This window comes from Amia ocellicauda, chromosome 14 (genome assembly GCF_036373705.1).
Source record: "Amia ocellicauda isolate fAmiCal2 chromosome 14, fAmiCal2.hap1, whole genome shotgun sequence".
NCBI classification, from domain to species: domain Eukaryota; kingdom Metazoa; phylum Chordata; class Actinopteri; order Amiiformes; family Amiidae; genus Amia; species Amia ocellicauda.
This window is the reverse complement of record NC_089863.1, coordinates 9,227,521-9,243,035: the sequence shown is the minus strand read 5'-3', so window position 1 is coordinate 9,243,035 and position 15,515 is coordinate 9,227,521. Positions and strand designations below refer to the sequence as shown.

Sequence of the window (15,515 nt, the reverse complement as noted above, 5' to 3'; positions counted from 1 at the left end):
TGACACAATATAGTAACACAGTAACCCACAATACACTACCACACAATATAGTAAGACAGTGCCACACTGTACACTACAACCCAACACGAAGCAATACGCTACACACAAGCGCAACACATACAGCATATAGTAAACTCTAGTATATTGACTGTATGTTATTTCCTGTACATTGCATATTGCAAATTATTTCCTGCCTGGAGTGGAGAGGGTATTTATTTTATATATATTCCATGAGTCAGTGTGTGTTTGCATCAGATAAGGAGAGGAGAGGGAGGTAATACAATATATATACTGTGTGTGTGTGTGTGTGTGTGATGTAGTGAGAGGGGGTAATGCAGAGACAGGGCTCAGTCAGCGAGAGACAGAGGGATTGATACTGACAGACAGCGAGAGAGACAAAGAGAGGGGCAGGTGGTTAATGCTGACGGACGGAGGTGGAGAGAGACAGAGAGAGGGGGTTAACAGAGAGAGAGAGAGAGAGAGAGAGAGAGGGGCGTTAATGCAGACAGACAGGATGTGAGTGTGTGTGAGAGAGAGAAAGAGAGAAAGTGTGTGTGTCTGGGAGAGAGTGTGTATATATGTGAGGGAATGAGAGTGTGTATGTATGCATTTGTGTATGTGTGAGAAAGAGGTAGTGTGTGTGTGTGTTAAAAAAGAGTGTGTGTGTGTGTGTGTGTGTGTGTGTGTGTGTTAAAAAAGAGTGTGTGTGTGTGTGTGTGTGTGTGTGTGTGTGCAGCAGGGGTGACTGTTGTCCCTCTCTCAGTCTGCACTTCCCTCTCTCACTTCCCCCGCCCCCCCCACCAGCCTCTCTCACAATCCAACACAACCCCCCTGGCTGTCTACACAACTGTGTAGTACACTACTGTAACAAATGATGTGCAGTGACTGGACTGGGCTGGACTGCTGCAGAGTCACTGGCTGGACTGGACTGGACTGGACTGCTGCAGAGTCACTGACTGGACTGGACTGGACTGTTGCAGAGTCACTGACTGGACTAGACTGGACTGGACTGGACTGGACTGCTGCAGAGTCACTGGCTGGACTGGACTAGACTGGACTGCTGCAGAGTCACTGACTGGACTGGACTGGACTGCTGCAGAGTCACTGACTGGACTGGACTGGTCTGCTGCAGAGTCACTGACTGGACTGGACTGGACTGGAGTCAGTGATGATAGCAGACCCACACAGACACACCCCGGTGGTGTAATCGCTGCTCCGCCCCAGTAACTCGGACACAGACGCGCCCTGTATCTTAATTGACGACAGACAATTAACGTTAACAACTTAATTGGTGCCGATCCAGCCGGTCGGTAAAGCCGGGAGAGATACCGCGCCGGCCCGGCATTTCAGCACTAACAACAGGGCGACACACTGGACACCGGCCTGGTTCGGTTCTCTGAAAATCAAACCCCTTTAACTTTTTTCATCTCTTCGTCGTCCATGTCCGCTATTAATATTATTACTGTGAATTATACAATAGAGCCGTGAGCAGTATTAACTGTCCTGTGACTGCGGTGTTGTTCGAGATAAAGGGTGATGGCGCGGAGGTTGGCCAGGGCTGGGGGCGCTCTGCTGTGGCTGGTCTTGTTCACTCGAGTCCGGGGCTCCGGGGCCTCCGCCGCCGCATTTGTCGCTTGTCACGACGCATACATTGAGGTCCGCTTCCCGCAGAGCGCCCGCACCTCCACTGTCAAAATCCTGGGTGAGATCGTGTGTCTGTGTGTTTATTTGCCGTGGCATTGTGTGTATTTATCGCTCGACGTCTTGTCTATATAGTCGTCTTGTCTTTCTATTTGTGAATTCAAAACACCCCCCCCCATTCAAAACGCTTTATTGGCATGACTTGTACTCTATTCCTCCGTTGATCTGTCTTTCTACAGCTAGTAACTGCATTGTACGTCAGGCCAAGGTTTACACCCCCCTGTCAAGAGAGAAGCTTGACCAAAAATGGTAGTTTTACAATGTACAGTGTTTATGGACTCTCTCTCTCTCTCTCTCTCTCTCTCTCTCTCTCTCTCTGTTGCTCTGTCTCTCTTTTCAATTCAAAACGGCAACTTTGGTGCATCCATATATAATAGAGGTGATGTGAAGTAATGCATAAGAAATTGATAGTGTCAGTGTCCAGTCAGTCAGTCAGTGTGTGTGTGTGTTAACGCTCACTCTCTGTCAGTGTCCAGTCAGTCAGTGTGTGTGTGTGTGTGTGTGTGTGTGTTAACGCTCACTCTCTGTCAGTGTCCAGTCAGTCAGTGTGTGTGTATGTGTGTGTGTGTGTGTGTTAACGCTCACTCTCTGTCAGTGTCCAGTCAGTCAGTGTGTGTGTATGTGTGTGTGTGCATGCATGTGTGTTAACGCTCACTCTCTGTCAGTGTCCAGTCAGTCAGTGTGTGTGTGTGTGTGTGTGTGTGTGTGTGCATGTGTGTTAACGCTCCCTCTCTGTCAGTGTCCAGTCAGTCAGTTAGTCAGTGTGTGTATGTGTGTTAACACTCCCTCTCTATCAGTGTCCGGTCTGTCTGTGTGTGTGTGTGTGTGTGTGTGTTAACGCTTCCTCTCTGTCCAGATGACCATGGCTATGGTGTGAGTGTCCAGCGCTGGGCCAGTCAGTGTGGCTTCACTCTATCTACCGGGTGGGACAACTCGCTGGTCTTCCGCTCGCTGTACTATGCCTGCCACGTGTCCGAGCCGGTAACGCCCCCTGCACACTCATCCGCCTCGCACCTAAATGAGTTTACTGTGAACTTCCGCACTGTAGCAGCGCAGCAGAACAGCTGGAATGCAGATGTTTCTGGCCACATCTGGTGGTGATGTCAAGAATTGTGCCAGTTGGTATATTAATTTCTCTTCTCTTTCTTTCTCGCTCTCTCTCTCCCCAGGAGAAGGGCAGATTCCTCTTCACTCTACAGGTGTCCGACCAAGCCGGCGTCCTCTCCAACATCACCGTCTCCTGTCGCCATGACAACCAGCTCTCGAAAACCTATCGGAGTTTCCGAATGTTCGGGAGCCTTGGGGTGAGGAAACTCCCCAGAGAGAGGGAAGAAGAAGAAGAAGAAGAAGAAGAGGTGGAGGAGGAGGAGAGAGAGACAGAGAAGTGGTCGTACTTTGTCTCCAGACCAACAAAACACACCACTGTCAGTGATGTCTGGACTTCAGGGATGGAGGGAGTTGGAGAGAGCAGGGAGGAGAAGATGGAGCGTGGGATGGAGGAGGAGGAGGAGGAGGAGGATGACGACGACAATGATAAGGAAGATGCTCCAGGAGAGAATGAGATGGTGGGAGTGGAGAGAGAAAAGGAGGAGAGTGGAGGAGAGGGGGGAATGGCTGAGAAGGTGAGGGGTAGAGAGAGTGAGAGAGAGGGGGAGGAGAGGCAAAGGGAGAGAGATGCATCTGGACACATCTGGAGCCACTACTACAGCAGCACCCCTCCAGCAGCTGCACAGCACCTGCCTGCCCCCACAGCTGCACACATCTGGAGCTTGCAGTCTTCCCCGGTAACATCTGGATCCCACACCACCAGCAACACCAATGCAGCAGCTGGGAGAGAGGAAGAGGAAGAGGAGGAGGAGGAGGAGGAGGAGGACAGAGAGGGAGCAGCTGCTGTGTACCCAAGATACCAACTGTCAACAGTTGGTTTGCACATCTGGAGCCACCTGAACACCACCGCTGCTCCCAGACCGGCCCCCACAGCTGGACACCTGTGGAGGAGGGGAGGAGGCAGCAGATGGAGGGGCTGGGGAATGACGGGGAATGACCTCTGGGTTACCAGGAGGTCGGGGGTCAGGAAGGCAGGCCGCCTCCCCTCTCTGCCCTGCGGACCCCCCAGCATCTCCCGCGACGCCTGCCTTCTGATTGGCTGCAGCTACCAGCCCGAGACCCACCCCCAGCATTCCTGTCAGTACAGTCAGACGGGTGAGACAAACTGACTGATGCGCCGTTACTACAGTCTGTGTTCAGCAGAGAAATGGGTTGAAGTCACAGAGAAGAAAGACAGCACTGTCTGTTCATTTCTCCCCCTCTGTCTCAGGTTGTTCTCGCAGTGCCGACGTCATTATCCTGGTTAACCGAACCTCCGTGACTCCGCCCCTCCGGCTGACGGCTGTGCATCTGTCCTGGGGTCAGGGGTCGCCAGAATGTCAGCCCAAGGTCATGACTTCTGACTTGGCCGTGTTCCACTTCCCAGTCCGGTCGTGTGGGAGCGAGAGCGAGGTGCGTTAGGGCAGATGGTATAGTGCGACCGTCCCAGTATGGGTGTGAGCTTGTGTACAGTGCGTCTGTGTTTTTGAAGGTGCGCTCCGAGGGGGTGTGGTACAGCAGTGAGGTGCAGGCGGAGAGAGAGGTCCTGAGGCAGCCCAAGGGAGCCATCTCCAGAGACGCCCCCTACAGGTCAGGCACCAGCCTTGTTCTGGCTGCTGAGTGGCGGCGGTGGCTGCTGCCCACACCGCGTCTGTGTCTGTCTGTGTTGCAGGCTGCTAGTCCGCTGTTTCTATGGTGCCGGTGGTGATGTCTCAGTGGAAACGGTCATCGAGACGCTGCCCAGCATCGCTCCCCTGGTCAAGAACGGAACAATCAGATTCGAGCTGCAGATCGCCACCGGTAACGTGTTGACCGTGTTTCCCTCTCCTTCCCCCTCTCCGTCAGTGTCTGTGTTCTCTCCCTCTCCCTCATTTTTTTTTTCCTTCTTCAATTCAAGGTGCTTTATTGACATGACAAACAAATTTGTATTGTCAAAGCAATTGGACATACACCGATCAGCCATAACATTATGACCACTGACTGGTGAAGTGAATAACACTGATAATCTCGTTATCATGGCACCTGTCAGTGGGTGGGATATATTAGGCAGCAAGTGAACATTTTGTCCTCAAAGTTGATGTGTTAGAAGCAGGAAAAATGGGCAAGTGTAAGGATCTGAGCGACTCTGACAAGGGCTGAATTGTGATGGCTAGACGACTGGGTCAGAGCATCTCCAAAACTGCAGCTCTTATGGGGTGTTCCCGGTCTGCAGTGGTCAGTACCTATCAAAAGTGGTCCAAGGAAGGAAAAGCAGTGAACCGGCGACAGGGTCATGGGCGGCCAAGGCTCATTGATGCACGTGGGGAGTGAAGGCTGGCCCGTGTGGTCCGATCCAACAGATGAGCTACTGTAGCTCAAATTGCTGAAAAAGTGAATGCTGGTTCTGATAGAAAGGTGTCAGAACACACAGTACAGCGCAGTTTGTTGCATTTGGGGCTGCGTATCCGCAGACCAGTCAGGGTGCCCATGCTGACCCCTGTCCACTGCCGAAAGCGCCTACAATGGACACGTGAGCATCAGAACTGGACCACGGAGCAATGGAAGAAGGTGGCCTGGTCTGATGAATCACGTTTTCTTTTACATCACATGGATGGCAGGGTGTGTGTGCGTCGCTTACCTGGAGAACACATGGCACCAGGATGCACTATGGGAAGAAGGCAAGCCGGCGGAGGCAGTGTGATGCGTCGGGCAATGTTCTGCTGGGAAACCTTGGGTCCTACCATTCATGTGGATGTTACTTTGACACGTACCACCTACCTAAGCATTGTTGCAGAGCATGTACACCCTTTCATGGACACGTATTCCCTGATGGCACTGGACTCTTTCAGCAGGATAATGCACCCTGCCACAAAGCAAAAATGGTTCATGAATGGTTTGAGGAACACAACAACGAGTTCAAGGTGTTGACTTGGCCTCCAAATTCCCCAGATCTCAATCCAATCGAGCATCTGTGGGATGTGCTGGACAAACAAGTCTGATCCATGGAGGCCCCACCTCGCAACTTACAGGACTTAAAGGATCTGCTGCTAACGTCTTGGTGCCAGATACCACAGCACACCTTCAGAGGTCTAGTGGACTCCATGCCTCGACGGGTCAGGGCTGTTTTGGCGGCAAAAGGGGGACCTACACAGTATTAGGCAGGTGGTTATAATGTTATGGCTGATCGGTGTACCTACATATATGGAAAATAAAATATAAATGACCATCAAAATCAAAAACAGCATTAAAGAGCTTGTTTGCAATGACAGAGAAACACACACAGGTGACTACAATGAATAGCGGTCAGAAATTATTCATGATCATACATAGAAAGAAAAAAAATATATATACTATTTACAGATTTGTCTCTCTTTCTCTCTCACTCTGTCTGTCTCTCAGATAGTTCTTTCACTTCCTGGTTTGCACCGGCCGACTTCCCCCTGACACGCACACTGGGAGACCCCGTGTTCGTGGAGGTCAGAGTTCACGGCCCCAGTGACCCTGCTGTGGGGCTGATGCTGGAGCAGTGCTGGGTGACCTCCGACCCCCTGCTGACCTCAGGGTCAAAATGGCCTCTGATAGAGAACAGGTGACTCGTCCCACCCCCCGGCCCCTTGATATATACTGTAGTCATTCAGTGTTGGTATTAATGCTCCCCCACACCTTCAGGTGTCCGTACCCAGGGGATAACTATCTGACCATGACCGAACCGGGGGAGAGTGGTCTGGGTGTGCTCCCCTCTGGCCGGCGCCGCTTCTGGTTCCGGATGCTCGCGTTCATGGGGGCACTGACGGACCTGCCGCTGCACTCGCAGGTACGGGCTGGGCGCGGAGCCAGGCCGGGCCAGTCCCAGGCACCCCACTGAAGACCCGTCTCTCTGTCTCTCTCCAGGTGTATGTGCAGTGCAGTGTGTCTCTGTGCTCCAGTGTAGAGGACAGCTGCTGGACCCAGTGTCCACAGAGGAGAAAGAGTGAGCATCTACCTGCCCGTCTCATCTTCTGTCTGCATATTAACCTGTCTGTGTCTATATTAACTCCTCTTTTTCTTTCCCCTCTTTTTCCCTATTTCCTTTTCTTTCTCGCCTCTTTCTCAGGACGGGGTCTCACGCCCTCCCAGGTCCTGGTGTCCTCAAGTGGCTCAGTCTTCTTCCTGCCACCCCCCCGTAGCCTTGCTGACAGTGCCCTCCAAGGTGAGAGACCATACCCAGTAGCTGCAGTTCCCTCTTCTGCCTGGACACAGAGGGGGGTGCTGTCTCACTGCCACTCACTCCAGTGTGCTTCAGTACCCCTGATGGCCTGCACAGTGATGGGGGGTGCTGTCTGCCACTGCACTCTCGCTGCTATTTATGATCTGGTTTATAGCAGAAGCATTGGTGCTGTAATTTTAAACTGTTATTGTTTTATGCTTGATTTGAACATTGTACTATATTATTGCTCCTATAACCTGCAGGAAAAAAGGTTCCCATCAGATTCTCACGGTGGTCTCTCTGTGCCGCAGTGTCGCTGAGTGCTGTGTGCTGGCTGTCCTCCGGGGCTGCAGGGGGCGGTGTGCTGCTGGCGGTGCTGTCTCTGCTGTGTGTGCTGAGGGCCAGAATGCACCAGCAGTGTCCTGACCACTGACCTCAATAAACACACTGAACTGCACCGCTCTGTGCCTTATTACTGACCCCACGAGTGGCTCTATTACTAATATACTCATTCCTATCCTTACTTGTATTGGTAGCAGCAGTAGATGACTTCATATTATTGCCAGTATCTTTTATATTGATGGCTGTTGGCAGCCGCAGTGACAGTCGGGCAGCGCGGGAGCTGGGCGCATGTCTTACACACTTTTGTGAAAAGATAAATCTTTATTAATATGAAAGTTATAAAATGAATGCATTTACAGTGAACATGGGATATGACCAACACTCACATGCTCACTCACTGGTACACAGACTCGCACGGACACTGGCCGGCACACAGACTCACGCGGACACTGGCACAAGCGGTCACAGCCTCACACGGACGCTGGCCGGCATACGGACTCGCACAGACACTTGCACAGACAGTGGTCGGCACGCAGACGGACTCTGGCACAGACTCCCAGGGACGCTGGCCGTACACACAGACGCACTAACCCAGGCATGGTAGACTGACGTAGTGAGAGAGGGAGACTGGACGCGCCAATATAGAGAGAGCTGAAGGATATAAATATGAATGGTTAGTCAGAAGAGTACAGAGAGTCAGTCCACACTGTTACAGATCTTCTCCACCACTTGGTTGAACTCGTGAGGCTGGTCAGCGTAGACGTGGTGAGATGCCCCTTCAATCACCTAAGAGAGGAGAGAGGGAGGTTAACGGACCTTACACTGACTGACTCTCGCCACAGTCTGTCTCCATCGCTGTCTGTCTCGCCCCAGTTTCTGTCTCTGTCTCACCTAGCCTGCGCCTCTCTCTCTCTCTCTCTCTCTCACCTCGATGTGTGTGTAGCTCTGTGGCCTCAGCTCTCTCACTCTGTCCCCGGTCTGGCTGTCCACCCAGGACTGGGCGCCATAGATGAGGGAGACGGGCAGTGTGGGGGACAGTAGGGGCACGCGGGGCAGCATGGGCCTCTTCGCCCAGCCCAGGGACTGCGACAGCGCCCTGAACCCCACCTCCCCGCTGAGAGAGAGAGAGGTTTATATCAACACTACAGGACATTAACAGGGCACAGAAACTCACTGGCTGGTCCACTGCAGTTCCCCCACTGTGCCTGAACCGTATACAAATAATACTGTACAATGCACTACCAAATTGACCCCGCCCTTCTACTGTGTGAATGAAGGCCAATCAAAACGAGATTCTTTCCAACTGGTAAAATGTGACTGGCGTATGAATGGTGCTATGGAGTTGCACGAATGAAGCATCTTGATGGTTTAATAATATTAATGAGCTACAGGAAGTGAGCTGTGTGCCTCTGATAAGTTACAGTTTGATGTTATTCTATTCTGTTGCGCAGCGCAATCATCAACGCAAACAAATCGGGTGGGCATGACCGAGGGGGCAAATTTGTAAGAAAGAAAAGGGAAACACAACTGAGGGGGCACCATACTCCAACTGAGGCACCGGGCCTACCTGGGGCTCTTTGTGTTGCAGTGGTGTTGTTTGTAGTGTGTTTTTGTGTACCTGGGGCTCTGTGCAGTGTGTTATTTTGTACCCGGGGGCTCTATGTGGTGTGTGTTGTGTTATTGTGTGCCTGGGGCTCTGTGTGTTGTTGTTTGTGGTGTGTTATTGTGTACCTGGGGCTCTGTGCGTTGCAGTGGTAGATATACTCCGTCATGGTGTCATCATCGAAAACGCCCTCGAACTTCTGCTTAAAATCCGGCCTGAACCTGTGAACCAGCCCTGGACCTGAGAGAGGAAGAGGGAGTGACAATGAGAGAGATTGTGTGTGTGTGTGTGTGTGTTTATACAACAATCTATTGAATGAAATATGTATCTTTCTGCAGACAGGAGACAGTCCGGTGTGCTCTCTCTCACCCCAGGGCCCGGCCGCTCGGATCACAGCCAGGGGGTTGAACAGGGACACGATGGAGGCCAGCACTCGGACCCAGCGGGGGGGCCCTGGCCGGGTCACCGACCCCTGAGCTCCGGGCTGTGGTTTCTCGGGGAAACCCCAGGGGTCGACCAGGATCAAGTGACTCACCCTGAGAGGAGCAAGGGGAGAAGTAATGTATAGATATTATTGATTCAAATCAGAGATCAGTCCAATTAAGATCAATTGTCAATTAAGGGCTCAGCTTCCATACCTGTCAGGGTGACGGATAGCATAGGAGGTCGCCAGGTAGCCGCCCAGGCTGTGGCCCAATAGGATAAAGCGCTCCAGCCCCATGGCCCGCCTCCAGTCCTCGATGGCGCTGACGGACAGGTCCTCGGCCAGCTCGGGGTCAGAGGGGAAGCGGGGGCGGGACGAGCGGCCGAACCCGGGAAGGTCCAGAGCATGGATGGTCCGGCGGCCGCACAGCGCATCCAGGTTCTGCACCCACAGGCCCAGCCCACCTCCGAAGCCGTGCAGCAGTACCAGAGGGGTGCTGGGGGGCACTGGGGAGAGGGCGAGACGGGGTTAATACAGATACACTGACCCACTGCCTGACTGGACTCTACAGGGACCGCCACTCACACACACTGACAGTACCGGGCTCTGTGTTGTGTTTATTGGTCACTGTCAGGGTCCAGATCTTCTCCTGGTTCTGGAGAGTCACGAACCGGGTCCTCAGTTCACTCTGAATACCTGGGAGAGAGAGAAAATGCTCACACACAGAACAACAGTGACACTGATGGTAGTGCAGTAGTGTCACTGGTCCAGTCCAGTCAGTGGTACTGGTTAGGCCCAGTCCAGTCAGTCAGTCAGTCAGTCAGTCAGTCAGTCAGTGGTACTGGTTAGGTCCAGTCCAGTCAGTTGTTCTGGGGCAGCGGGGTACTGACGGGCCAGGATGCGAGCCTCGGTGCTCTTCAGCAGGGACATGGATGTGGGGCGCCAGGAGGGCAGCCAGCCTGTCAGCCAGCCATGGGTCCTGAGAGAGAGAGAGACAGTGAGAGACGGTGTGTCTGTTACCTGCACAGTGACTCAGCAGTATTTGCCCTGGGAGTGTGTTGTGTGTCAGAGGCTCTTCCAGGCCCTGTTGACACAACACACTGACACAGCGTTATTATTGTATAATAATTCTGCTGGTAGTATTGTTAATAACAGTAACGATGGGACTGGTGTCTATCTTAAACCCCTGGAACACTGCAAGATACTACACACAAGGAAAACTGCAGTAAACTGTACTACACACTGTACACTCCATTGAATTACACTTTACATAACTACACACTTTACACTGCACTAAACTACACTACACTACACACTGTACTAAACTACACTACTCATAACTACACACCGTACCCTGCACTAAACTTCACATAACTACACACCATATGCTGCACTAAACTACACTACACAGAACTACACACTGCACTTAACTACACTACTCACCGTATACTACTCCACGCCACAGTGCCGTACTGTACAGTATACAGTCAAGTGCAGACAGATACAATGTAAAGCGAGAAAAAAATCATACATCTGACAATGAAAAAAAAAGGAAGATAGAGGAGAACTGAGAGCGGGGTGTTATTAAAAAGATGAACATTAATACAGTTACAACCACTTCTATTGCCCTGTTCAGCCGGTACTTACTCCGAGTCAGTCTCGTCTTGCATCGCAGGGCTGAGAGTGACAATAACGCACCGGCATACCTCACTGCCTCCCCACGCAACACCTCTACACACCTGTGTGTCTGTCTGTGTGTCTGTCTGTCTGTCTGTGCGCTCAAGTGTCCGGGTTTACGTCACTGAGCTTTGTAACCAGCGACATTCCTTTGACAGGCGGGTCAGCTGACCGGTGTGTGACGTCACCTCCGACTCAATAAACGGGGGTGTATGAATATTCACCTATTCTACAGTATATGGATAGTCATTATAATCATGCATACACAATAAAATATTATTATTATTATTATTATTATTAATAATAATAACGTTCCTTTCCACTCATTGATTGTCAACCTTCTAAACGGTTTTGTTCCAGAGCGATCCGAGCAGCGCTCTTTGACACTGACACACATGCAGTCGTAGTGGATGATAATAATAATAATAATAATAATAATAATAATAATAATAATAATAATAATAATAATAATCTCGTTTCGACCACTGATTATGTAAGCTCAACCCGGAACTGTGTTCGTGCGGACAGTGGGGTGATCCGGTCCGTGTTCCCTGCGACACACGCACTTCCTCTGTCGAGCCGCTTCTGCGAACCGGCGAGCGGCGGAGCGACACGTCAATGCAACCCCGGCTTCCGCTTCCTGGACCAGCAGAGCCGAGCCACCCTGACACACAGCGGACCCAGACGAGCCTCTCATCGCCCACTGCGGGTCTCACACGCTGTGCATTAAGCGCCCACACGCACTACGCCATCCCGGCATGTCGAACTCGGTGGTTTCCGTGGTCGCTCGGTTCTTGGACGAGTACTCGAGCAGCACCCCGAACCGGCTGAAGCTCGTCGACTCGTACCTGCTCTACATCCTGCTGACGGGCGCGCTGCAGTTCCTCTACTGCCTGCTGGTCGGCACCTTCCCCTTCAACAGCTTCCTGTCCGGCTTCATCTCCTGCGTGGGCGCCTTCATACTGGGAGGTGAGAGTGGGAGTGGGAGTGCTGGTTTGTTGCGCTTTTGAAGGGTTGCGCTGTTGCAGCTGTTGAGAGAGTGAGGCACGTTGCACTGTTAAAGGGAGAGACCTTGTGAGGCACACTGTTGCAGCAGGGAGGGAGGGACATTGCTCTGTTGCAGTTGGGAGAGAGAGAGGGACTTGCAGGGAAAGAGGGAGAGGGAGTGAGGGACATTGCACTGTTGCAGTTGGGAGAGGGGGAGGAACTTGCGGGGAGAGAGAGGGAGTGAGGGACATTGCACTGTTGCAGTTGGGAGAGAGGGAGAGGGGGAGGAACTTGCGGGGAGAGGGAGTGAGGGACATTGCTCTGTTGCAGTTGGGAGAGAGAGAGGGACTTGCAGGGAAAGAGGGAGAGGGAGTGAGGGACATTGCACTGTTGCAGTTGGGAGAGGGGGAGGGACTTGCAGGGAAAGAGAGAGAGGGAGTGAGGGACATTGCACTGTTGCAGTTGGGAGAGGGGGAGGAACTTGCAGGGAAAGAGAGAGAGGGAGTGAGGGACATTGCACTGTTGCAGTTGGGAGAGGGGGAGGAACTTGCAGGGAAAGAGGGAGAGGGAGTGAGGGACATTGCACTGTTGCAGTTGGGAGAGAGAGAGGGAGTGAGGGACATTGCTCTGTTGCAGTTGGGAGAGAGAGAGGGACTTGCAGGGAAAGAGAGAGAGGGAGTGAGGGACATTGCACTGTTGCAGTTGGGAGAGAGGTAGAGGGGGAGGAACTTGCGGGGAGAGAGAGGGAGTGAGGGACATTGCACTGTTGCAGTTGGGAGAGGGAGAGGGGGAGGAACTTGCGGGGAGAGGGAGAGAGAGGGAGTGAGGGACATTGCACTGTTGCAGTTGGGAGAGAGAGAGGGACTTGCAGGGAAAGAGAGAGGGAGTGAGGGACATTGCACTGTTGCAGTTGGGGGAGAGAGAGAGAGAGAGAGAGAGGGAGGAACTTGCAGGGAAAGTGAGGAAGAGTGTGAGGGATGGAGGAACTTGCAGAGAGAGAGAGAGGCACATTGCATTGTTTCAGGGAGAGAGGGAGGAATGAGAGAGGAATACCACACTGTCCCAGGGATAGATGGAGGGAGGCACATTGCATTGTTCCAGGGAAAGGGAGTGAGCGTGCACTGTTACTCTGGATGTCACTGGTGTGAACATGAGACGGGTAGATCTCTCTGTGTCAGTATTAATCTCTCTCTCTCGCTCAGTGTGTCTCCGAATCCAGATCAACCCTCAGAACAAGAGTGACTTCCTGTCCGTCTCCCCCGAGCGCGCCTTCGCCGACTTCCTGTTCGCCCACACCGTGCTGCACCTGGTGGTCATCAACTTCATCGGCTGAGGCCCCGCCCTCGGGCCCCAGGTGAGTCCAGACCACCCCTGACACCTGCGACCCGTTGCCCCCGTCACCTCTCCGCTGTTATGACATCATTGCAGCGGCGGTACGTCATCGCTGTAGTGTCTCATGATGTCATTTTTAGCCTTATGTTTTCCCTGACTTTCAACTTTGTTAGTCAGTAATTAAAACACAAAAATGCCAAAAAATACAACCAGAACATCATGATCCGCCACAGGAATCGCCATTTTTAATGTCTTTCACCCTCACGTACGTGATGCATCGTCACCTTGCCACTCAGCACCTTCATTGTTCATGACGTCAATCGCTCAGCTCGCCTCTCTATAATGTGGATGTGAGCCCAACGAGCTGACCATACCAGGCTGGCACGGTGCCGCCCCAGCATGGCTTGGATATGCTAGTGTGAACCCAGTAACCATTTCCAAGTGATGATGGGAGTCTCTGTCTCTCTCTCTGTGTTTATAGAGACCAAGACAGGATCTCACTACGGAGCCCAACCAACCAAAAACCCACCCACAGCCAACCAACCACACTGTACCACAGACGGACGGACAGACGGAGAGAGAGATGCCCCTCGCAGTAAATGCACACTAGGATCCAGTAAGCGGGAGAGACGGTGCCCCCCAAACTCTCTACAGGCACAGCAGGGGAACTACAGCTCCCTAGAGGAATAATGTCAGCCTCTGAGCTCCGTCTGTCGGTCTGTCCTGCAGTGACATCAGCTGACTGATTCACATCTTCTGCTGATTCACTTTTTGTATTTTCAACCTTTTTTGACCTTTGTTTCCAAAGTTTTGATGAGATAATGGAATAAAACCAGTAATGTAACATTGTGTGGCAGTTTTTCTGCTTGTGTATGAGTGTGGTTAGCGCGTGCCGGTGTGCACATCTGTGTGTGTCAGTTTGTGTATGTGTGTGTGTGTGTGAGTGCGAATGCATGCGTGCGTGACTGAATGTTAGAATACAGGCAGCGCGGTGGGGTTTCGTCCGTGTTATTCACCAGTTTCCCCTCGGGATGAAAACACCGCTCCAAAAATGGGAGTAACAACAAGTACTGCCAGACAAAAGTTGATTTGCAATTGAAAAAAATAGAATTAATGTAGTTTTATTATAATAAACATTTTATACAAAAAACATGCATTCTTAATATAAAAAATAAATGCAAACTAATCTAAATCCCTAGAAATAATAGGGTTCCGTCATCTAAGAAAACAATAACTTAGGCTGTCCAAAAAACAAAAAAAAGTCTTCTGGGACTGATGACTCTTACCTTATATACTAAAAAACATGCCCATGCAGTGCCACAGATTAAATAACGGTACAATATATATACAAAACGAAAATCTAATCGCAAATAAACAAAACGTCGGCAAGACGAGGGAGCAAAACAAAAACCGATAGGAAACAAAATAAACCAAAACCCAAACCAAAGTACCCAAGGTACATCTCTGCATATAATCAAGAGGAGGCCATTAATAACTGAGTGATCCAAGGATCCTATCCAGTCTGTTTTTAAATGTTCCCAAACTTTCAGCTTCTATCACATCGCTGGGTAGTTTATTCCAGATTGTGACGCCTCTCTGTGTGAAGAAGTGTCTCCTGTTTTCTGTCTCGAATGCCTTGAATCCCAATTTCCATTTGTGTCCCCGGGTGCGTGTGTCCCTGCTGATCTGGAAAAGCTCCTCTGGTTTGATGTGGTCGATGCCTTTCATGATTATGAAGACTTGGATCAAGTCCCCACGTAGTCTCCTCTGTTCCAGGGTGAAAAGGTTCAGGTCCCTCAGTCTCTCAGTAGGACTTTCCCTTCAGACCTGGAATAAGTCTGGTTGCTCTCCTCTGAACTGCCTCTAAAGCAGCGATATCTTTCTTGAAGTGTGGAGCCCAGAACTGCACACAGTATCCAGATGATCTAACTAGTGCATTGTACAGTCTGAACATCACTGCCCTTGATCTCAATTCTGCACTTTTGACAATATACCCTAACATCCTGTTTGCCTTTTTTATTGCTTCCCCACATTGTTTGGATGGAGAAAGTGAGGAGTCCACATAGACTCCTAGGTCTTTCTCATGCGTTACTTCATCTAGTTCTGTTCCTCCCATACTGTAATTATAGGGACATTTCTGTTACCTGCATGTAACACCTTGCACTTGTCCACATTGAATTTCATCTGCCAGGTTTCGG

The 15,515-nt window shown here is 51.3% G+C and overlaps 3 protein-coding genes across 7 annotated transcripts; 2 read left to right on the top strand and 1 right to left on the bottom strand.

Moving 5' to 3' along the window:
• The first annotated feature begins 914 nt into the window (after positions 1-914).
• Positions 915-7,409, top strand: LOC136768593 (zona pellucida sperm-binding protein 1). Of its 2 annotated transcripts, none has more exons than XM_066722873.1 (11): positions 915-1,702; positions 2,558-2,682; positions 2,871-3,903; positions 4,019-4,200; positions 4,280-4,377; positions 4,460-4,587; positions 6,166-6,355; positions 6,436-6,580; positions 6,658-6,736; positions 6,860-6,955; positions 7,216-7,409. In XM_066722873.1, the coding sequence occupies exons 1-11, from the start codon at positions 1,537-1,539 to the stop codon at positions 7,383-7,385; spliced, it is 2,412 nt and encodes an 803-aa protein (XP_066578970.1). In that variant the 5' UTR covers positions 915-1,536; the 3' UTR covers positions 7,386-7,409. The 2 variants fall into 2 exon arrangements, with proteins under 2 accessions (XP_066578970.1, XP_066578971.1); XM_066722874.1 differs by having other exon boundaries at positions 917-1,702; positions 7,264-7,409.
• Positions 7,410-7,595: 186 nt separating this feature from the next.
• abhd4 (abhydrolase domain containing 4, N-acyl phospholipase B) lies at positions 7,596-11,254 on the bottom strand. Of its 4 annotated transcripts, none has more exons than XM_066722877.1 (8): positions 11,061-11,254; positions 10,212-10,300; positions 9,907-10,017; positions 9,536-9,827; positions 9,267-9,433; positions 9,026-9,137; positions 8,222-8,408; positions 7,596-8,080 (listed from the first exon to the last, which is right to left on the bottom strand). In XM_066722877.1, the coding sequence occupies exons 2-8, from the start codon at positions 10,249-10,251 to the stop codon at positions 7,991-7,993; spliced, it is 999 nt and encodes a 332-aa protein (XP_066578974.1). In that variant the 5' UTR covers positions 10,252-10,300; positions 11,061-11,254; the 3' UTR covers positions 7,596-7,990. The 4 variants fall into 4 exon arrangements, with proteins under 4 accessions (XP_066578974.1, XP_066578972.1, XP_066578973.1 ...); XM_066722875.1 differs by having other exon boundaries at positions 10,969-11,253; XM_066722876.1 differs by having other exon boundaries at positions 9,922-10,017; positions 10,969-11,251.
• A 358-nt stretch (positions 11,255-11,612) lies between these two features.
• dad1 (defender against cell death 1) lies at positions 11,613-14,161 on the top strand. The gene is made up of 3 exons (XM_066722880.1): positions 11,613-11,967; positions 13,188-13,339; positions 13,799-14,161. The coding sequence occupies exons 1-2, from the start codon at positions 11,757-11,759 to the stop codon at positions 13,316-13,318; spliced, it is 342 nt and encodes a 113-aa protein (XP_066578977.1). The 5' UTR covers positions 11,613-11,756; the 3' UTR covers positions 13,319-13,339; positions 13,799-14,161.
• Positions 14,162-15,515: the final 1,354 nt, after the last annotated feature.

Coding starts and splice junctions, on each gene's coding strand:
- LOC136768593 (XM_066722873.1), top strand. CDS start 1,537: ATGGCGCGGAGGTTGGCCAGGGCTGGGGGCGCTCTGCTGTGGCTGGTC. Junction 1,703..2,557: donor CTCCACTGTCAAAATCCTGG/GTGAGATCGTGT, acceptor CTCTCTGTCCAG/ATGACCATGGCTATGGTGTG. Junction 2,683..2,870: donor CCTGCCACGTGTCCGAGCCG/GTAACGCCCCCT, acceptor CTCTCTCCCCAG/GAGAAGGGCAGATTCCTCTT.
- abhd4 (XM_066722875.1), bottom strand. CDS start 10,991: ATGCAAGACGAGACTGACTCGGA. Junction 9,434..9,535: donor GCTATCCGTCACCCTGACAG/GTATGGAAGCTG, acceptor TGCTCCTCTCAG/GGTGAGTCACTTGATCCTGG. Junction 9,138..9,266: donor CCGAGCGGCCGGGCCCTGGG/GTGAGAGAGAGC, acceptor TTCCTCTCTCAG/GTCCAGGGCTGGTTCACAGG.
- dad1 (XM_066722880.1), top strand. CDS start 11,757: ATGTCGAACTCGGTGGTTTCCGTGGTCGCTCGGTTCTTGGACGAGTAC. Junction 11,968..13,187: donor GGGCGCCTTCATACTGGGAG/GTGAGAGTGGGA, acceptor TCTCTCGCTCAG/TGTGTCTCCGAATCCAGATC.